Source organism: Sceloporus occidentalis, unplaced genomic scaffold (genome assembly GCF_023333645.1).
Source record: "Sceloporus occidentalis isolate IW3139 unplaced genomic scaffold, rSceOcc1.0.p SCAF_2, whole genome shotgun sequence".
Lineage (NCBI taxonomy): Eukaryota > Metazoa > Chordata > Lepidosauria > Squamata > Phrynosomatidae > Sceloporus > Sceloporus occidentalis.
This window is the reverse complement of record NW_028316982.1, coordinates 253,270,195-253,287,985: the sequence shown is the minus strand read 5'-3', so window position 1 is coordinate 253,287,985 and position 17,791 is coordinate 253,270,195. Positions and strand designations below refer to the sequence as shown.

Here is a 17,791-nt window from a genome sequence, read left to right as displayed (position 1 = left end):
TGGAGAAATAAATCGGATGGTTAACAGAAATGCAGTATCTCCTATGGAAGGGAATTTCATGCCTTTCAGTAATTTAAATTTGATGAATTGGTTTAATCAAGTGAGATGGATAAATTCTTTACAAAGATAAGAGTTTAATGATTTCTTCTCATAAATCAACAATTTAGTAGAAGTAATTTGGAAATGCTAGATTAGGTAGTTATGGAAAGTAAAGTGACTAAACAAATGGGAGTTATTGAGTCAAAAGAAAATGATTTCAGAGCATGTAAGTAGGAAGAGTTCTAGAAAATCAAAGCACATTCAGGGAGATTTAGAGACCTCAATATCAGAGGTAGAGGTTCAATCTTACATGTCTAATGAGTAAAGAGAAGTTGTATCTGAGGAATATAGCAAAGAGAAATATTTTCAGCTAGATTATTTGTGGCAAAGAAATTTAAAAATGTATCAAGGAATGTAAAAGGAAAGAGGTAAAACAAATAGTGATAGTAAGTTAGCATCTATCATGAGGAAACCATTACCATAGGATATGGAACTTCCAGTCCGGGAACATTTTAAGAAGTATTTAATTTGGAATGTCATTCCCCTTTGAATACAAGGAGGCTTCAGAATTTTATTCAGAGGCTTTATGCATTTAGAAAAAGGATATAGAATGATTAAAAGTACCACTGTTGGAAGATCCTATTTCAGTATGTATTTCTCATGAGATAGTCCTGAAAGAGAGTGATACTGCACTGAAGGATGTTGATGAGTGTAGGATTGAATCCTTGCTGAGAGAACTCATTAGGCTTCTTCATTAGAAATACGGTCCTTGATAGCTGCTTCTATATTTGCAAGAGCAGCAGTTTTGCAGTTTTGTGGATGCAGGATATTTAGGAATTACAAGTCAGTATTTAAGGCAGTAGGAAAAAACTCAGAGGGCTCCTCAATTTATAGCAGATGAAGGGCACGAGTCAATGGCCTTTGCAGTGAAAAGCATTTCTGTGACAAATATAGCAAGGAGATCTCTTTAGTTGTAGCATTCAGACGTCAACTAGAAATCAACTAGTGTTGCGTATATGCTTTTTGCAGGAAATATCTCTTTGGAGAAAAGGCATTAGATAATAGAGAATTAAATGAGAATAGAGATAAGAGGCAGGCAACACCTTCATTGCAGAAAAAGGAAAAAATAAAGGAAAATACAGAAATATAAATATTTCCTTTTAGGGAGGTAGAACATTTGGTAGACAGAGATTTTAGGCTTAGAGGAACTCAGTGGAATAGGGCAGATTGCAATTAGAGATTCAAAATGCTGGTCATGACCTATAAAGCCCTACACAGCTTAAGTCCAGACTATGCGAGAGACCATATCTCCTCATATAAAACACCTAGAGCCCTAAGATCCTTAGAAGAAGGCTTTCTCTCCGTTCCACCACTATCCCAGTCTTGTTTGGTGAGAACACAAGAGAGAGCCTTCTCAGTGGCTGCTCCCACCCTGTAGAACTCCCTTTCATGGGAGGCTAGGCTGGTCCTCTCCCTGCTGACCTTTTACTGGCAAAGTAAGCAGTTATTTTTCAATCGATGGAAGCAGAATTGCAGAGCAGCATAATGCTCTGAAGGTGGGGTCTGCCTTTCCACCCATTCCAATGATTCAAAGGGTTTTAGCAAAGTTTTGTCAAGAAAGGGCCAAAGTGTTGTTAACAGAACAAGACAACTGTTGTTTCCTTTGTTGATGTAGATGGTAACCATGAAAGAGTGGCACTTACCAGCCAGAATTTATTTGTTACATCAGGGTCCAGTTTGTCATCACAACCAAGCATGATCAAAGTTGACTGTGTGGTTATTGAGAGGAGATATTTGAAGAAGCATGGATATGCTGATGCAGTGTTTGAGAGTATGCTTGCTTCCAGAAAAATTTCAACACAAATACTACTTGGAATGTATTTTTTGAAATAGTGTCAGTTTCAAGGAGTGGATGTTGCTAGGGTGCAGATACATGACATTTTAATTTGTTTTGCAAAGCAGAATTGAAAATGGACTAAGACCAATTTCTTTAAAAAGACAAACGGAAGCTTTAGCTATGGTAGTAAGACCAGAAGGAGATTTTTTTTAATAGGAGCAGCTTTAAAGGTTCCCCCTCCTGTGCATGGCACTTAAATTTGGTGTTAAACAGGTTGATGTTATTCCCTTTTGAACCATTAAGAAACACTTCTTTAAGGTTGCTAACCTTTAAGGTAGTTTTACTGATAATTGTGACATCGTCCAGAAGGGTATCGGAATTATGCAAGTGGGATCACGATCATTTGACATTGTCCTTATATCCAACTTTTCTTCCAAAGCAACCCTAAAATATTGGGAAATAGAGTGTCTAAAGTGTTTATTGCACAGTGGTTAAAAGCATGCATTTTCCTTTGTTATGATTAGGCAAACGTTTCAAGACCACACAAATGTTTGGCCTCATTCAACACAGTCTATGGCAATAAGTAAGGTGTATGGTGTTTTAGCATCTTGAGAAGATGTTTGCGAGAAGATGTTTGCAGTGCAGTAGGCTGGAAAGAAACATCTACTTTTATAAGGCATCATAAAATAAATAAATTTAAATCAGTACAGGCCGCTTTTGGTCAGAAAGTGCTGCAGTCAGTGTTATAGCTAAGGTTAGGGAAGCCACACCCACCCATTAAGGGGAGTGCTTGGGTATATCCCAACTGTAAAGTGGATTGCTCCTACAAGCCATTCAGAAAATGAAAAATTTATTACGTACCATGAATGTTTCATTCTTGAATGGCTTGGAGGAGCAATCCACACCATAGAATTTATTCGCAAAGAGCTAGATCAGGCTTTAGAACGAAACTGAATTGAAGTTAGAAAAGTAAACAGCCATAATAAAGAAAGAACTTTGAATCATGGATATTCTTGCATATGAACTGGCGAGCAAGGGTTTGACCCAACTGTAAGATGGATTGTACCTCCGAGACATTGAAGAATGAAACCTTCATGATAAGTAACAAATGTCTCATTTCCTACTTGAATATTATGAAAGATGTTGATGGGATATACTATATATGTCTCCGTGTATTGCTATATCCAGGGCATATAATTAATCTGTTTGCAACAAAAAATTACCCAAGAAGACTTAAAATGGAATCCTTTAACTATGATTAAGAAATTAGGAAAGGGCTACAAAATTGCACAATCCCTCTCAGCATTCCTGTTGTTCAAATGAGATGCTAGTAAAGAAACTTGGTTTACCGGTGTTAATATTGATGTTGGTGCCACTTTGATGCTAGTTAAGACAATTGGGGGAAATGGATGAGGGGATGGAAATCTTAGTGATAGAGTATTGGAGAAGGGCAAACGTTCTCCCTCTCTTGAAAAAAGGCAAAAGAGAAGACTCAGGAAAGTTCAGACCAGACAGTGCAATGATCAGTAGTAACCAGCATGAATTCGTCATGAACAAATCCTACAAAATTACTCTTACATTTTTTTGGTTAGGTCACTAGTTAAGTAGATGGTGGAAAAGCTGTGGATGTCATTTATCTGGTTTTCAGCAGATATTTTGATTACCAAACTGATTAAATGTGGAATAGACAAGTTACAAGTACATTGTCAGACGGGTCCATAATTGATAGGAAAACTGCACTCAGAGTTGTCATCAATGTCTGCATTGCAGATTGGAAAGAGATAACAAGTGGAGTGCCTCAGTGTTCTGTCCTAGAGCATTACTGTTTTGAGCAGAGAAGTGCCAGAGGAAGATACACATTAATTAGACTTTTTTGTTGCTTCACACCCCTGTACTAACATCTCTCTTGCTCTGCAGCCTTCCAAATATACATCCATCCCTGGTTCATTGTTCAAAGAGAATAAAGCCAAAACTTAGTCACAACTAGAGTAGAGCTAGTGTTGTGTAATGGTGTGAATGTTGGACTATGACTCTTGGAGACCAGGGTTCAAATCCCTGCTCAGCCATAGAAACCCACCAGGTGACCTTGGGCAAGTCACACTCTCTCAGCCTCAGAGAAGGCAAAGACAAACCTCTGAACAAATCTTGCCAACAAAACTCCATTATAGGTTCACCTTAGGCTAGCCATGAGTCAGAACTTAGGGGCTCTACAGACCTCCCCTAATGGGCGGCGGGAAGCCATCCCTTTCCTGGCTGGATTGGGGCTGCAGCAATCTCACACCGCAGGCCCCAATCTGGCCTTTGGAGGGTGCCATAGCCATGGCGGTGCGGCTGTATGGCACCCTTTTGGTGCTTTGTCAACTGGATGCAGCGCAGGAGACACACCATGATACCATGCACCATCTGGATCAGCGCACAGCATCGTGGTACCCTGGAGGCGGAGTCAGGCATGTGTCATCAGGATGCTGTGCCCTGACTCTGCCCACAGGCCATCCTTTCGGGTGACTTGAAGGCACACAGCAACAAAACTAGACCCATTTACTCAATGGGACTTACATTGAGTTATAGTCCATCTACATGAGGCTGAGAATAGAATTTAGCCATAGATCGCTTTCATAATACAAGATTTAAGTTCATTTATGTTTTCAGAATTTCCATTTGTGTCCATTATCCTGTTTTGTTTTTACCATTCTTTCAACAGGAATGGGACACATTTACTGGTGTGATTGTTGGAGACATGTTAAGAAAATCTGTGAGTGATCTTTTATATTATGTATAAATGATTATTTTACTATATTGTATATAGTTCTGGGCTCCCTTAGGAGAAAGGTTGGTATATAAAAGAAGCTGTTTTGTTGTTATTATTGCTTACTATTATTTTTACTGTTATAATTTGACAAATGCACTGCTTATACTCATGTATAAGTATAGAAATTTTAGTCAAAAATTGACCCCAAAAAGCTGGGTCAATTTATCCACGAGTCAATGCAAGTACTGTATTTTAGTTCTTTTCCTTCTCTCTGTAGAGTGACAAAAGGTAAGAGCTTAGTTTATCCTGGAACACTCAAAAGAAGAACCAGCCCCCTCTACTCTTTCCACCATGATGCTGCTTCTGGCCTTTTTGAATGCTTGGTTTTGAAAATGGCAGTAGTAGCACCTCTTTGATGCTTCCCCTCAAAGAAGTGCCAAGAGGAATCAGGCTTAAAGGGATCTGAATAAGACATTTCTGTATGAAGATAGTAAACTTTATCCTTTACATACACCAAAGTTTTATCCTCGACTTATCCACGAGCCATATAAAAATCCATAATATTGGCTCCAAAATTTGCCCTCAACTTAAACATGAGGTCAACTTACAGGCAAGTATATATGGGTAAGTCTGACAGTGATATGCTGGAGAGAAGCCTGGTTCTCATCTGGCTGGCTGGCTGGCTGGATCGACAGACAGACAGATTGATCAGTAGGTTGTGGGCAGAATATGACGTTCCAGATGATACTCAAGTGCAACTTCATCATCCTTCACCATTGGATATGCTGCCTAGGGCTGATGGTATTTGCAGTCCAACATTTGGAGGGCTGTATTTTGCCCACTTTTGTTATGAAAATATGTACACACATGAGAGAATGAAACAATGGTGGGTTACAGACTGCCCGTTTGGGGTGGCCTGCACCCGCCCCTTTCCCCGCTGTATCGGGGCCTCAGCTGCCAGACTGGCAGCCTCCAAGGCCCCGATCCGCCACTTTGCAGGCCGCGGGGAAGAGGCAAAAGGCCGCTTCCCCGCGGCCTGGAAAGGGGTGTCCTTGGGGCTTCAAGCCCCAAGGACACCCGGCGACAGTGGGGAGGAGGAGAAAGGGACCGCTTGGCCCTTTTCTCCTCTGCGTTGCTGGGCGCAGCCATGTAAAGGCTGTGCCCAGCGACGCAAACCCCAGAAGGAGCTCCGTTTCGGAGCTCCTTCTTGCACCGTGGAAAGGGCGCTCTAGGCGCCCTCGTGCGGTGCAAAGACGTCACGTCCGCACCGCCTCATTTGGAGGCGGCGCAGTCGTGACGTCGTAATGGCGGCAGCCGTGTGGAACGGCCGCTGCCATTTTGTACACACTGGGTCCGTATTAGGGTTAGGGGCGCCAGGAAGTGATGCCCCTTTCTAAACCTAATACAGTGCTACCTCGGGTTACGAATTTAATTCGTTCCGCGGCGCCGTTCGTAACCCGATACATTTCGCAACCCGAAAAAGCCGCTGGAAAGCCGCTAGCCGCGGTTTGAATTTCGCGCCGAAACGCGCCGGAAAGATCTTCGTAACCCGAAAAATCATTCGTAACCCGGAACAGTTTTTTTAAATCTAACTTTTTCGTACCCCGAAAATTTCGTAACGCGGTGAATTCGTATCCCAGGGTACCACTGTACGGACCCAGTCCATATTTTCAGGCTCGTCTGTAACGGGCCAAAGTCTGCCTCATGGGGAGCAGCTATAAGGATGGGCATCCTTGACCAAGGCGCTTTAAACTTCCAAAATATTGTTTGCATGTCTCATCCCTGCACTGTTGCTTTTTTTAAATTATAGAAAGCATGATTGTGCCATATGAAGCACATTTAAATCATTTTTATTTTAAATGGATAAATTAAAGTTGTGCTTTATTCTCTCTTTGAAAGCAGTACGACTTTTGAATGCAGTGGGACTTTAGTATGAATAAAGTATATCATTAATAAATCATTTCTGTCCTCAATTTGAAGATATATGTGTAACATGCACAACCCACTTTGTTCTTATTTTATTAAGGATTCCCAGAAAAGCATTAGAGACCAGATACCTTCTTGGATTGAACAGGAAAGAACCTGGGCAGTAGCAACTCTGAAGGTATAATTACTTTTGAATATTTGTATCCATACTATACTGTATATACTATAAATAGAACCAGACCCCTGAATGCAAATGTACAATGACTTGTATGCATGGATAAGGAGAACTACTACAATAATCAATGCAATGAAAGAGGAGCTAACAACAAAAAATGAAGAACAAGAGAACTCTTCTTCTAGTTTCAGGAAATCAAGGGAAAATTTAAGCCAAGAGGGGGATGCTGTATGACTATCAGGGAAACATATTACATGACCAAGAAGGAATAAAAAGATGATGGAAACAATACACAGAAGAGCTATATAAAAGGGACATTGATTATAGATTTATTTAAAGAAGAACCAAATTTTAAATGGTTTACAACTGAACATCAAGAAAACAAAAATTATGACCACAGATGATCTACATAATTTTAAAGTAAATGATAAAGAGATCAAATAGTTCAAGATTTTTCATGTTATATTTTCCTATGTGTATGTATGCTGCCTTGATCAGGTCACTGGAAAGGCGGGCTACAAATAAAATTTATTATTATTATTATTATTATTATTATACTTGGGCTCAGTCATCAATCAGAAAGGAGACTGCAGTCAAGAAATCAGACGAAGACTAGGATTTCTTGACTTTGATCTGGATTTCCTGCATGGCAGGGGGTTGGACTGGATGGCCCTTGCGGTCTCTTCCAACTCTATGATTCTATGATTCTAGGATTTTGGAAGGGCAGCTATAAAGGAAGTAGACAAGATCCTGAAGTGTAAAGATATATCATTACGTACCAAAGTCATCGTATTTCCCTTTTCTAGATAAGACAAGCTGGATGGTGAAGAAAACTGATAGGAAAAAACTGATAGGGAAAAAAAATCCAACTTATTTGAGATGTTAGGCTGGAGAAGATGTCTAAGAATACTGTGGACCGCTAAAAAGATCTATGGATGCGTCTGACAGCTGATCAGGCCTGAACTCTCCCTAAAAGCAAAGTTGACTAAACTGAGGTTGTTGTATTTGGGGCATATCTTGAGAAGAAAGGACTCCCTAGAAAAGACTATAATGTTTGGTAAAGTGGAGGACAGTAGGAAAAGAGGAAATGGATGGACTCAATCAGAAAAGCCAAAGCCATGAGTCTACAGGAGTTGGGCAAGCTGGTTAAGGATAGGTTAACTTGGAGATCTCTCATACATAGGGTCACCATGGTTGAAGTCAACTCAAAGGCAGTTAATTATAATAAATATACTAATGTCCTCTAAGAAGACAAAATGTATAGTGATAATAGAATTTGAAGTGGCATACTGTTAATTTGCATTTCATTTGTTCCAAAGTGCATTCTTTGGAAGGCTAGATGGGCAATCCAAACCACTGGGTTAGCTCAAATGCCTGCAAGCATGCCAGGTTCAGAGCATGAAAGTAAAGGTGCTTACTGCAGTTCAAACCACTCAAATACCTGCGAGCACACAGGCTTCAGAGCATGAAAGCGGAAGTAAAAGTGCTACTGCCATTTAGTTGGTTTTTGAGATGTGTAGCTCTGAACCGGCTGCAGAATCAATATTAGAAAAGATTTTTATGGCATCTAGGCATAACTACATGGAGAGAAAGCCCCCTCATCAGTGCTCTAATTCAAAAGCTGCAGCAGTAAGATCTAAATCTTTACCCTTTAAGAACGTTAGAAAAGATAAAAGTAAAGACAAAAGTAAGCCAAAAGGTTTACCGGATCTGACTTCTCATAGGGTGAAGAGGAATCCCTTGGAAATTACCACAGTTGTGTCTTTGGGGCACCATTTTGAGTTACAAGATTCTTTGCAGAAGGGATGAGCTTGAGCAAGGAAAGCTTCCAGCCACTCAGAGAAGACTATAGTTTCAAGAACTCATGTGTACCAACAATAAGAAAACAAATGGGGGAAGGTGGAAAAATTGTGGTACCTAGGGAAAACATAGATTTAGTTATTTAAGCAGAGTCCAACATCATATATACTGTAAATTTCTGGAATTATAAATTTCAAAAATTTAATCCTACAGATTATGATTGGAAATATTTATTTATGCATGTGTGTGTGTGTGTTTCTTTTTTTATAGCTTGTGTGTAATGTATGGTTTGTAAATTTTGCTTGTCTGCATCCCTTTCCCATTTTTTAAAAAATATACACAAAACTTAATAAAAACTATAAAATAAAAAAGAACACACATGCACTTGTTGCTAGACGACAAAGCAGGCACTACTGGGCTGCTGATGGAGAAAACGAGCTTTAAGTCTTGGATACGAGAGAGTTTTCATGCTTCCAGGGTGCAATGTAGCCACAGGTTCAGCAGGTGCAAGAATGGGGATCTGAGTCTGTGGCAGCAATGGAGTCTAGTGTGACTAAGTTCAGGATTCTTCTGTATTCAGGGTCTGAGTCAAGTATTTTTGGAGAAACCAAGCAAGTTTGTTGGAAAAACAAAGCAAGTTTCACTTAGGAATAATGGAAATAATAGAAATAATTCAATTAGAATGGATGGATTTTCAGAGGTAGGGTCAGAGAGCTCAGTAGAAGTGGAACTAGCAGGTGAGGAAAAGGTCAGATTTGAACAAATAGAATTATTCGGAGGAAGACTGTGTAGTGGAATACATTTGGTTGGTTGGTTATAGAACTACAGGATCATCCTTGGATATCTCTGGGAATAGTTATTCCTGCATGGTTGCTAAAAGACTGAGTATTACAGTTATACAATTTATTGAAATTGTTCCACATTTAGCTATGTAAAATAGATATTTTCCAGTGAACTATAATACATACACATTTCTTCTGTAGATCTCTCTTCCAGCTCTGTATCAGATACTTTGTTTTCAAGATGCACCACTGTGGCAGACTTTCTCACGGAGCTCAATGTGTGAACAAGATTTTCCATCCATTATTGCAAATAGAATTTCTCTCTTTCAGCAGGTAAATTTTCATAATTAATGTTTAAATGTTAGTTCCCAGCTTAGTGGATACAGCTGTTTTGGTGGAACCAGTTCTTAATCCCATAAAAATTAATGAAAATTATTAGTCAAATCACATAGCATTCAGTCAAATGTTACTTGATGCAAAATTTAACTTTAGCTAGCTTGTTGTCTTCACATTCAATTATAGCAGTGATTCCCAAACTCTGGTCCTCCAGGTGTTTTGGATTTGAACTCCCAGAAGCCACAGCCATCTTGGCCAGTTGTCTGCGATTCTGGGAGCTGAAGTCCAAAACACCTGGAAGTTTGGAAATCATTGAATTAAATTATTGCTTCAAGCTTTTTTATGGGTAGTATGAGGCAAGAAAATACCTAGTGACTGCTGATACAGGAAACTAGCTCTTGGGAGCACTTACCATTATGTCCCTCCCGGCTTGCTGTCAGCGCTAGACCAAGGGACGCGAATGGCAAGACCATAAATCAGGAGGGACGGCTGTATTTACAAGTTGTTTAATTCTTTCTCCTCCTGTTACAGCTTCACAACATCTTTATGTAGGAACGAATGCATAGGACATGGACATGCATACAATGGAATTCTCAAATATGCAAAGAGACATCCATTTGGCTCAAGTGATATCACACTTCTACATATTTTAATACCTACAAAGATACATTTAATTTGGAAACCTGCATGTGAAAGGTCATTTTATACATAGATGGTCGGGGAGATAAGGAATTGATTTGCAGAGCAATGACTTTTTTCATCTTTGCAGCCTTATTGATGCAAAAATCTGAGCACGGAAAATTTATGTCTGGGGAAATTCCATTGAATTTTATTAAATGAGCTCACCTCCTCTTTTTGGCTGATCTATGCATTTCTCAGTCTGCCCCAGTGCTGCTAGCACTCGTATCACTGCAGTAGGATTAGGATTATATTGATATATCTGAAGTATATTTGTAGCATTTTTACAGTGAAACAGAAAAAGGAGCTACTTCAACAGGGGGGAAATCTTTCCTCACCACACTAATGTTATCCAAATTAGAGAAATAGCCTTCAAGAAAGTCAGCCCAGAGCTGGAATGGACCAGCTCTAAAAGCTGGCTTCCTGGTAGCTTGGGGGGGGGGTGTGGTGTTTGTACACCACACGCCCCCAAGATGTCCTGAAGCCAGCTGGCTGCCCACATGGGGGTCCGCTTCAAGATGCTCTGCTAGTGCTCTGTTTATATGCCGCACACCACTGGAGCACCTTATAGCTGGCTTCCAGCCGTGACGCAGGTGGAAAGCTGGCTTTTAGATGCCCCAGAAAGGAATGGCTCTTCACTGCTCCTTTTTCAGGTGGCTTCAAGGCAGATTGGGGCCACAGCGTGTGGTTGCCATGGACCCAAGCCGCCTTTGGAAAGGGGCTGTTTCAAGCCGCCCCTTCAGGATAGTCGGGCCCGCCGCATACTCTCTTTGTAGGCTTTACACTTGCTATATACACCTTGGGAGATAGGCCTAGCTCAATAACCTCTTTAGTAAACTGCAGACCTTCTCAGTTTTAGAATGTCTCTCCCCTGTTTGCCTGGTTTAGTACTGTAATACTGGTACCATTTCAGTCTTTTCCAATTAAATCAGTTTGCCATATAATAGAGGGCTGGAACCTGGATCATTGCCTGACTAAGCAATGGACTTTAGTCACAGTTTTAAAACTGTCAATTTTAATCAGATTTTAATTGGGTATCTCCTATGAAGGGTAATGGCACCAGACTGTTTAAATAATGTATATATGTTTTTTCTGTTCCAGTTATTTAGAAAACAAGGCTGTTTTCATTAAACATTTTCAGCTCTCACCTGTAACATGAGACAAATTGATGTTCATTTTAACTACCTCATATTGAGATTTCGTGTGTAATCTTTTGCATGTCTACTCAGATGTAAACTTCATTAACTTCAATAGGAGTTGCTGATACAAATCAGCAAATGATGGATTTCAACTTGAATCATGCACAAAATACTATTAAAGTGGTTGTCTGGTCCTAGAAATACAACACAATTCATATTGAATAGAAATGATGGGAAATATGTCACTTTATTTGAGCAGAAGACCATCTATACCAACTTATTATTTCCTACTGTGGTAAATCACATTCAACTAGGAAATCTACCAGCAGGGCATGATAACAATAATCTTACTATTTCCCCATCCCACAGCTAACATTCAGTAGTAGCCAGATCGTGGTGGTTCTGTTTTAGTAGTGTGTCTAAATACAGTCAGCCCTCCTTATCCACATGCTTATTATCCATGGATTCAAGCATCTACAGCTTGAAAATATTTTCTAAAAATATAAGAACTGGCAAATATCATATCGGAACCATTGGCAATAATCTTTGAGAACTCCTGGAGAACAGGAGAAGTCCCAGCAGACTGGAGGAGGGCAAACGTTGTCCCCATCTTCAAAAAGGGGAAAAAAGAGGATCCCAACAATTATCGTCCAGTTAGTCTGACATCAATACCAGGAAAGAGTCTAGAGTAGATCATGAAACAGAGAGTCCTTTGACAAAGTTCCCCATGACATTCTTGCAAATAAGCTTGTAAAATGTGGGCTAGACAAGGTAACTGTTACATGGATTTGTAATTGGTTGACCAGCCGAACCCAAAGGGTGCTCAACAATGGCTTTTCATCCAGTGGGGTCCCACAGGGCTCTGTCCTGGGCCCAGTGCTATTCAGACTACATTCTGTCTCAATGAATTGCATTGAAAGTTAAACTTCATTTTTGTCTGCCCTAAGCCATGGATGAATCTGAGCTGAGTTTTATGGGAAATGGTTAATAGGTCTTTCTGTCTCTTTCCCCCCACCCCACCCCACTTTTTAAAGCGCCATCATATCTCCACATACCTACTTTTTAAAAACTATAAACCCATAAACACTTTAGCCTTTCTTTATAAGAATGTTTCTCTCACTCCATGATCATTTTGATCATCCTTTCCAACACTTTCTTTAGTTCTATGATTTCGTTTTGAGATGGGGCAACCAGAACTATACACCTTTTTTCCAAATTCAACCATGCCATAGGTATATTGAGAGGCATCACAATCATAAAACTATCTTTATTATTTTAAAAACTTATTTCTTCAATTTATATCATGTCTTTCTCCCAACCCAGGTGCCAAAATATCTATTAATGTTATTTCCAACTGATTTCTTAATAATTTCTAGTTCAGACTATATTTTCCTCGACTATTACAGTGTACTTAATAAATGTTTGTACTGACCTATCCACCACAAGCTACAGCTTTTCTTCCTGATTAATCACTGCTCATTGATCCTTCCTAAATGTTTATGTAAAAAACCACTGACTGCAATGTTTACTTAAGAATCTTTGGTCAAAGCATGTTGTAATTCTAATGCCTACTGAATCATCCCTGTCTGTCTAAATATTTATTGACATTGTTGGATTGTTGATATCCTCACTGTAGAGGGATCGTGAAGAGCACCATTGTGAGAAATTGAGACTCTTTGCAGGCAGTCTCTATCAAGCCACCACTAGCAGTAAACAATTTTGAATGATGGGAGCATAGGTGCTTATTATAGAGGATACAGATATGCCATTGTGTTTGTTTCCTTGTATTACTTTTCTCCTAATAGGCTGTAGTAATTTCAAAAATTGAGACTTACCCAGAATATGAGTAGCAGATTCTGCTACCAAGAAGTATTATTTTAAATATGTATTTAAATATTGATTGTATTGATTAAAAAAATTAATGGAGACCAAACACATATCTTACCCATTTAATTATTCTGCACTGTGAAACCTCCATAAGAGAACTTCATCTCATGTTTTAAAAGAAAACATCATAGCAATAAACTATTCCTTTTTAATTTGGCTTCTCTAATCCATTAAGATTTTGACAATAATTTTTCCACCTGTAAGTCATTTATATCTGGCATGTGATAATAATCCAAACCAATGTTTGAGGATATGCTGGAATCTTAATGTGAATATATTTACTTCAAGGTCCTTGTCGTCCAGGCTGTCAGACCAGATAGGCTGCAGAGTGCAATGGCCCTTTTTGCATGTAAAGCTCTGGGTAAGTTGGTAGTTTTTTTTTTTAAATCATTCAGTAAACAATATTTTCATTTTGATGCATCTAATTGTACTATACATACAAAAACAAGTGTCTACAGATATGAATGTTGCATGTATATTTTCTGTTTGTAATCCACTGGTTGCAGTTGCATGCAGATACCTTTACAAAAGTCAAAATCCATTTAAGAGGAACTATGAAGGGGATGGATTCATTTGATTATTCCTATTTCTTGCAAACAATTGCTTATCAGGTTTTTAGCTGGGACGTGTGTGTGTGTTATTAAATATACTAATACAGTACAATTCACTGTATACATGGTCCATTGGAACAAATAAAATATGAAAATCTTCCATTTGCAGTTTGGAAACTTGCATTTCCTATTACATCCACTACAGAAAACTAGTTTGTAAAGAGAGTTACAGCAAACCAATACCAGTCTGTTTGCAGAGATCAAAATGATCCTGAAATATTAGTAAACATCTCAACCAGCCCTTGGAGTGCTAGATGTAATGAGTGCAGCCTTCTGGTCTTTTCTTTTTAATATGCATAAATACTTTTGTGTCAGTGTAAAGTCATCAGCTTTCTTTGTTTTATTTTTTTTAAGAATTAAAACTAATTGATTTGAAAGGGATATTTTTTATTAGGGACCAGAGCCACATTCTGCTTGATATGAAGAATAATTCTCAAGCTACAAGAAAGAGCCATTCACTAGTGGGTTCTATGCCATTGCTTCAGGCCATGATTCCATTTTTATAAATTGACAAAGACAGGAGCAAAAAGTTGAGACTGCTAAATAACAATGATTTCATCACCCAATGGTTTATCAGAGCCCTTGCTTCTTTGAGAATATTGGGGGGAAATAACTCTAAACAAAAGAAAACTCTCAGCATACCTTCTCTGTCTTAGTTCCAGCAGTAAAAGACAATCCTGAATTCTAGTTCTCCTCTAGGAAAAAATATTTTCCACATGATTTAATGAACTTCTTCAATTGGAATAGAACCTAGACAACAATTGGACCAACAATACAGATTAAAATTAACTCTTTTCCTTCTCAGGCAAGATAAAGGTTCCCCTGCTACATGCCCCTCTACAGCCCTCTTAATTAATGTATTAGGACAGGGGTAGGCAACCTGCGGCCCACGGGCCGGATGCGGCCCAGCGAGGCCTTGGGACCAGCCCCAGCCTGGTCCTGCCGCCGATTGCCGCCGGGGCCTTTGGCGGGCAATTGTGTATAGAAGCCTCAGAAACATGCATTTATATTAACATTTTTTAAAAAATCAGCAAATTTTTTCGCGTGTCCTCCATTTTTTTTAAAAAAGTGTCTTCCATTTGAAAATTTTGTCCTACATTTGTCCTGGTTTATTTATATATTTAATTTTTTAAAAAATTATATAATTATTTATTTTTTGGCTTTGGCCCCCCAGTTGTCTGAGGGAAAGCAACCCGGCCCCCGGCTCAAAAAGATTGCCTACCCCTGTATTAGGACCTAAGGATGGGAACATGCCTTTAAATATTCCTATTAAGGGAGAGTGGAAAGAAGCTTTAAAAAGACTTGCAATGCCTCTTTTAGGTAGAGCTGCATCAGTCTCCTCCATAATGATTAGGACTTCTGAGTTCTGGATTCAGGACATGGTCTTTTAAAAAAGATCTTGATTTGAGAACCCTCAATAGGCATTTGACTCTTCTAAAGTTTTGTATTTGTCCTTTGTAGATGATTCCAAGTAATATTCTTTCTCTCTCTTAGCATGAGCCATCTCCACAGTTGCAGTTGCTCATCACCTAGTATGGCTAAAATATTGGGCATAGCCTTGCTTCAATAACTTTTGAAAGCTCCAAACCTGGAAAATATGGTCATTCAGAATATCTCAGTAGAGGCCAATGGTGCAAGGAGAAGCCAAAGTGAAGGCATTGATCCTCTAAATAAGAATCTTGTTCCTGCAAAGAAATTTTCTTTCAATATGTGGAGAATAGCACTTTACATTTCTATGCCATAGTGAACTAAGTACTCTCTAAGCGGTTTACAATGTGTTGGCCAATTGCCCCCAACAAGCTGGGTACCCATTTTACTGACCTCCAAAAGGATGGAAGGCTGAATCAACCTGGAGCTCTGTGGGATCAAACTCACAACGTTGTGGCTGCAGTACCAACATTTAACTGCTGTGCCACCAGGGCCCATTAGGAGAAGAGATGGGGGCGAGATTATGGCATGTTTTTAGTAATAGGTTTTCAAAACAGGCACTTTAATCACCAGATTCAAAATCAGCAGAAAGAGAACTCAATATCTGTGATAGTATCTGTTCTGATTGCTGATTAACTATGTAATATGATTTTATAAACTATATTTTTATGTATGGAAAATTTGAATTTGTTTGACATGGATCAGACATTTCAGAAATTGCAAGGAAATATATATAATTTGTGTAATTAGTCAAAAGGCTAGAATAAGTGACTGCTAAAACTACATTCCCACCTTTACCAGTATTTTTATACATCCATTCATTTTTAGGGATTAAAGAGTTGTCACCACCACCACTAAATCTGAAACGTCTGTACAAAGAAACACTTGAAATTGAGCCTATACTGATAATAATATCTCCTGGTGCTGATCCTTCCCAGGAATTGCAAGAACTTGCAGGTGTTGAAAGGAGTGGGGATTGCTACCACCAGGTGAGTTTTTAAAAAAAAAGGTACAAATATTTTGTGTGATTTCACCTTTATTTATTATTATTTGGATTCATTCAAAATGCAATGGCTTTAGTTTATATTTGTTTCATCATTATGTATGTGAAATCATCATCGTCACTTTCACTTAAATCACAATAAAAAAAATATGGTCAGGTGAAATTGACTTGGTAAAGTGAGTGAGTAAAAATGTCAAAGAAAACTGTTTTGCAAAACTGAAATCACAGAGGTCCTGGCAGAAATTATGTTTCTAAAAGATAAGTCAGGCTATATGTACACAAGTAGTGAGAACTTCCATCCTTACTGAGTCTCTTTTTTCCTTTAGCATCTCTGGTCATGGGGTTCTACCCAGTATTTCCCTGAGTTTGAGAAAATCAACTCTCCTGAATTCCAGAATCTTTGTTTGACTATACTCTTCTTTGATGTATTTCACAATCATTACATGCTCATAGAATTGTACAGTTGGAAGAGACCACAAGGGCCATCCAGCCAACCCCCTGCCATGCAGGAAATCTCAATCAAAACATCCCCGACAGATGGCCATCAAGCCTCTGTTTAAAGACCTCCAGGGAAGGAGACTCTACTGCACTCGGAGGGAGTGTATTCTACTGTCGGACAGCCCTTACTGTCAGGAAGTTCCTCTTAATGTTGAGGTGGAATCTCTTTTCCTGTAGCTTGCATCCATTGTTCCAGGTCCTGTTCTCTGGAGCAACAGAAAACAAGCTTGCTTCCTCCTCAGTAGGACATCCCTTCAAATATGTAAACAGGACTATCTTATCACCTCTTAACCTTTTCTTCTCCAGGCTAAACATCCCCAGTTCTCTAAGTCGTTCCTCCTAGGCCATGGTTTTCAGGCCCTTCACCATTTTAGTCAGCCTCCTTTGGACACGCTCCAGTTTCTCAACATCCTTTTTGAATTGTGATGCCCAGAACTGGACACAGGATTATTCCACATGGGGTCTGACCAAAGCAGAATAGAGTGGCACTATTACTTCCCTTGATCTAGACACTATACTTCTATTGATGCAACCTAAAAGTGCATTGGCCTTTTTAGCTGCCACATCGCACTGTTGACTCATGTTCAACTTGTGGTCTACTTGGACTCCTAGATTCCTTTCACACATAGTTTCATTCAACCAGGTGTCCCCCATCCTATATCTGTGCATTTCATTTTTCCACCCTAAGTGCAGTACTTTACATTTCTCCATGTTGAATTTCATTTTGTTAGCTTTGGCTCAGCTTTCTGGTCTATTCAGGTCATTTTGAATTTCCTCCTAAGGTGCCAACTACTTTGATTCCAGTGACCAGCTCCTCCTTATTAGTTAGAACCAAGTTTGGGATTGCCATTCCCCTTGTTCTTTCCTTTACATTTTCAAACAGGAAATTGCCTGCAAGGCACA

The 17,791-nt window shown here is 39.2% G+C and overlaps 1 protein-coding gene across 3 annotated transcripts in view; it reads left to right on the top strand.

The window, feature by feature from the left end:
- The window catches only part of LOC149320001 (cytoplasmic dynein 2 heavy chain 1-like), a 261,670-nt gene that overhangs the window by 141,277 nt on the left and 102,602 nt on the right, over positions 1–17,791 (top strand). For all 3 annotated transcript variants that reach the window (XM_089512748.1, XM_089512747.1, XM_089512749.1), the window contains exons 72-76: positions 4,578–4,628; positions 6,652–6,729; positions 9,510–9,641; positions 13,637–13,709; positions 16,216–16,376. In XM_089512748.1, the coding sequence (XP_089368874.1) occupies positions 4,578–4,628; positions 6,652–6,729; positions 9,510–9,641; positions 13,637–13,709; positions 16,216–16,376 (495 nt within the window). The remainder of the gene's footprint in view (positions 1–4,577; positions 4,629–6,651; positions 6,730–9,509; positions 9,642–13,636; positions 13,710–16,215; positions 16,377–17,791) is intronic.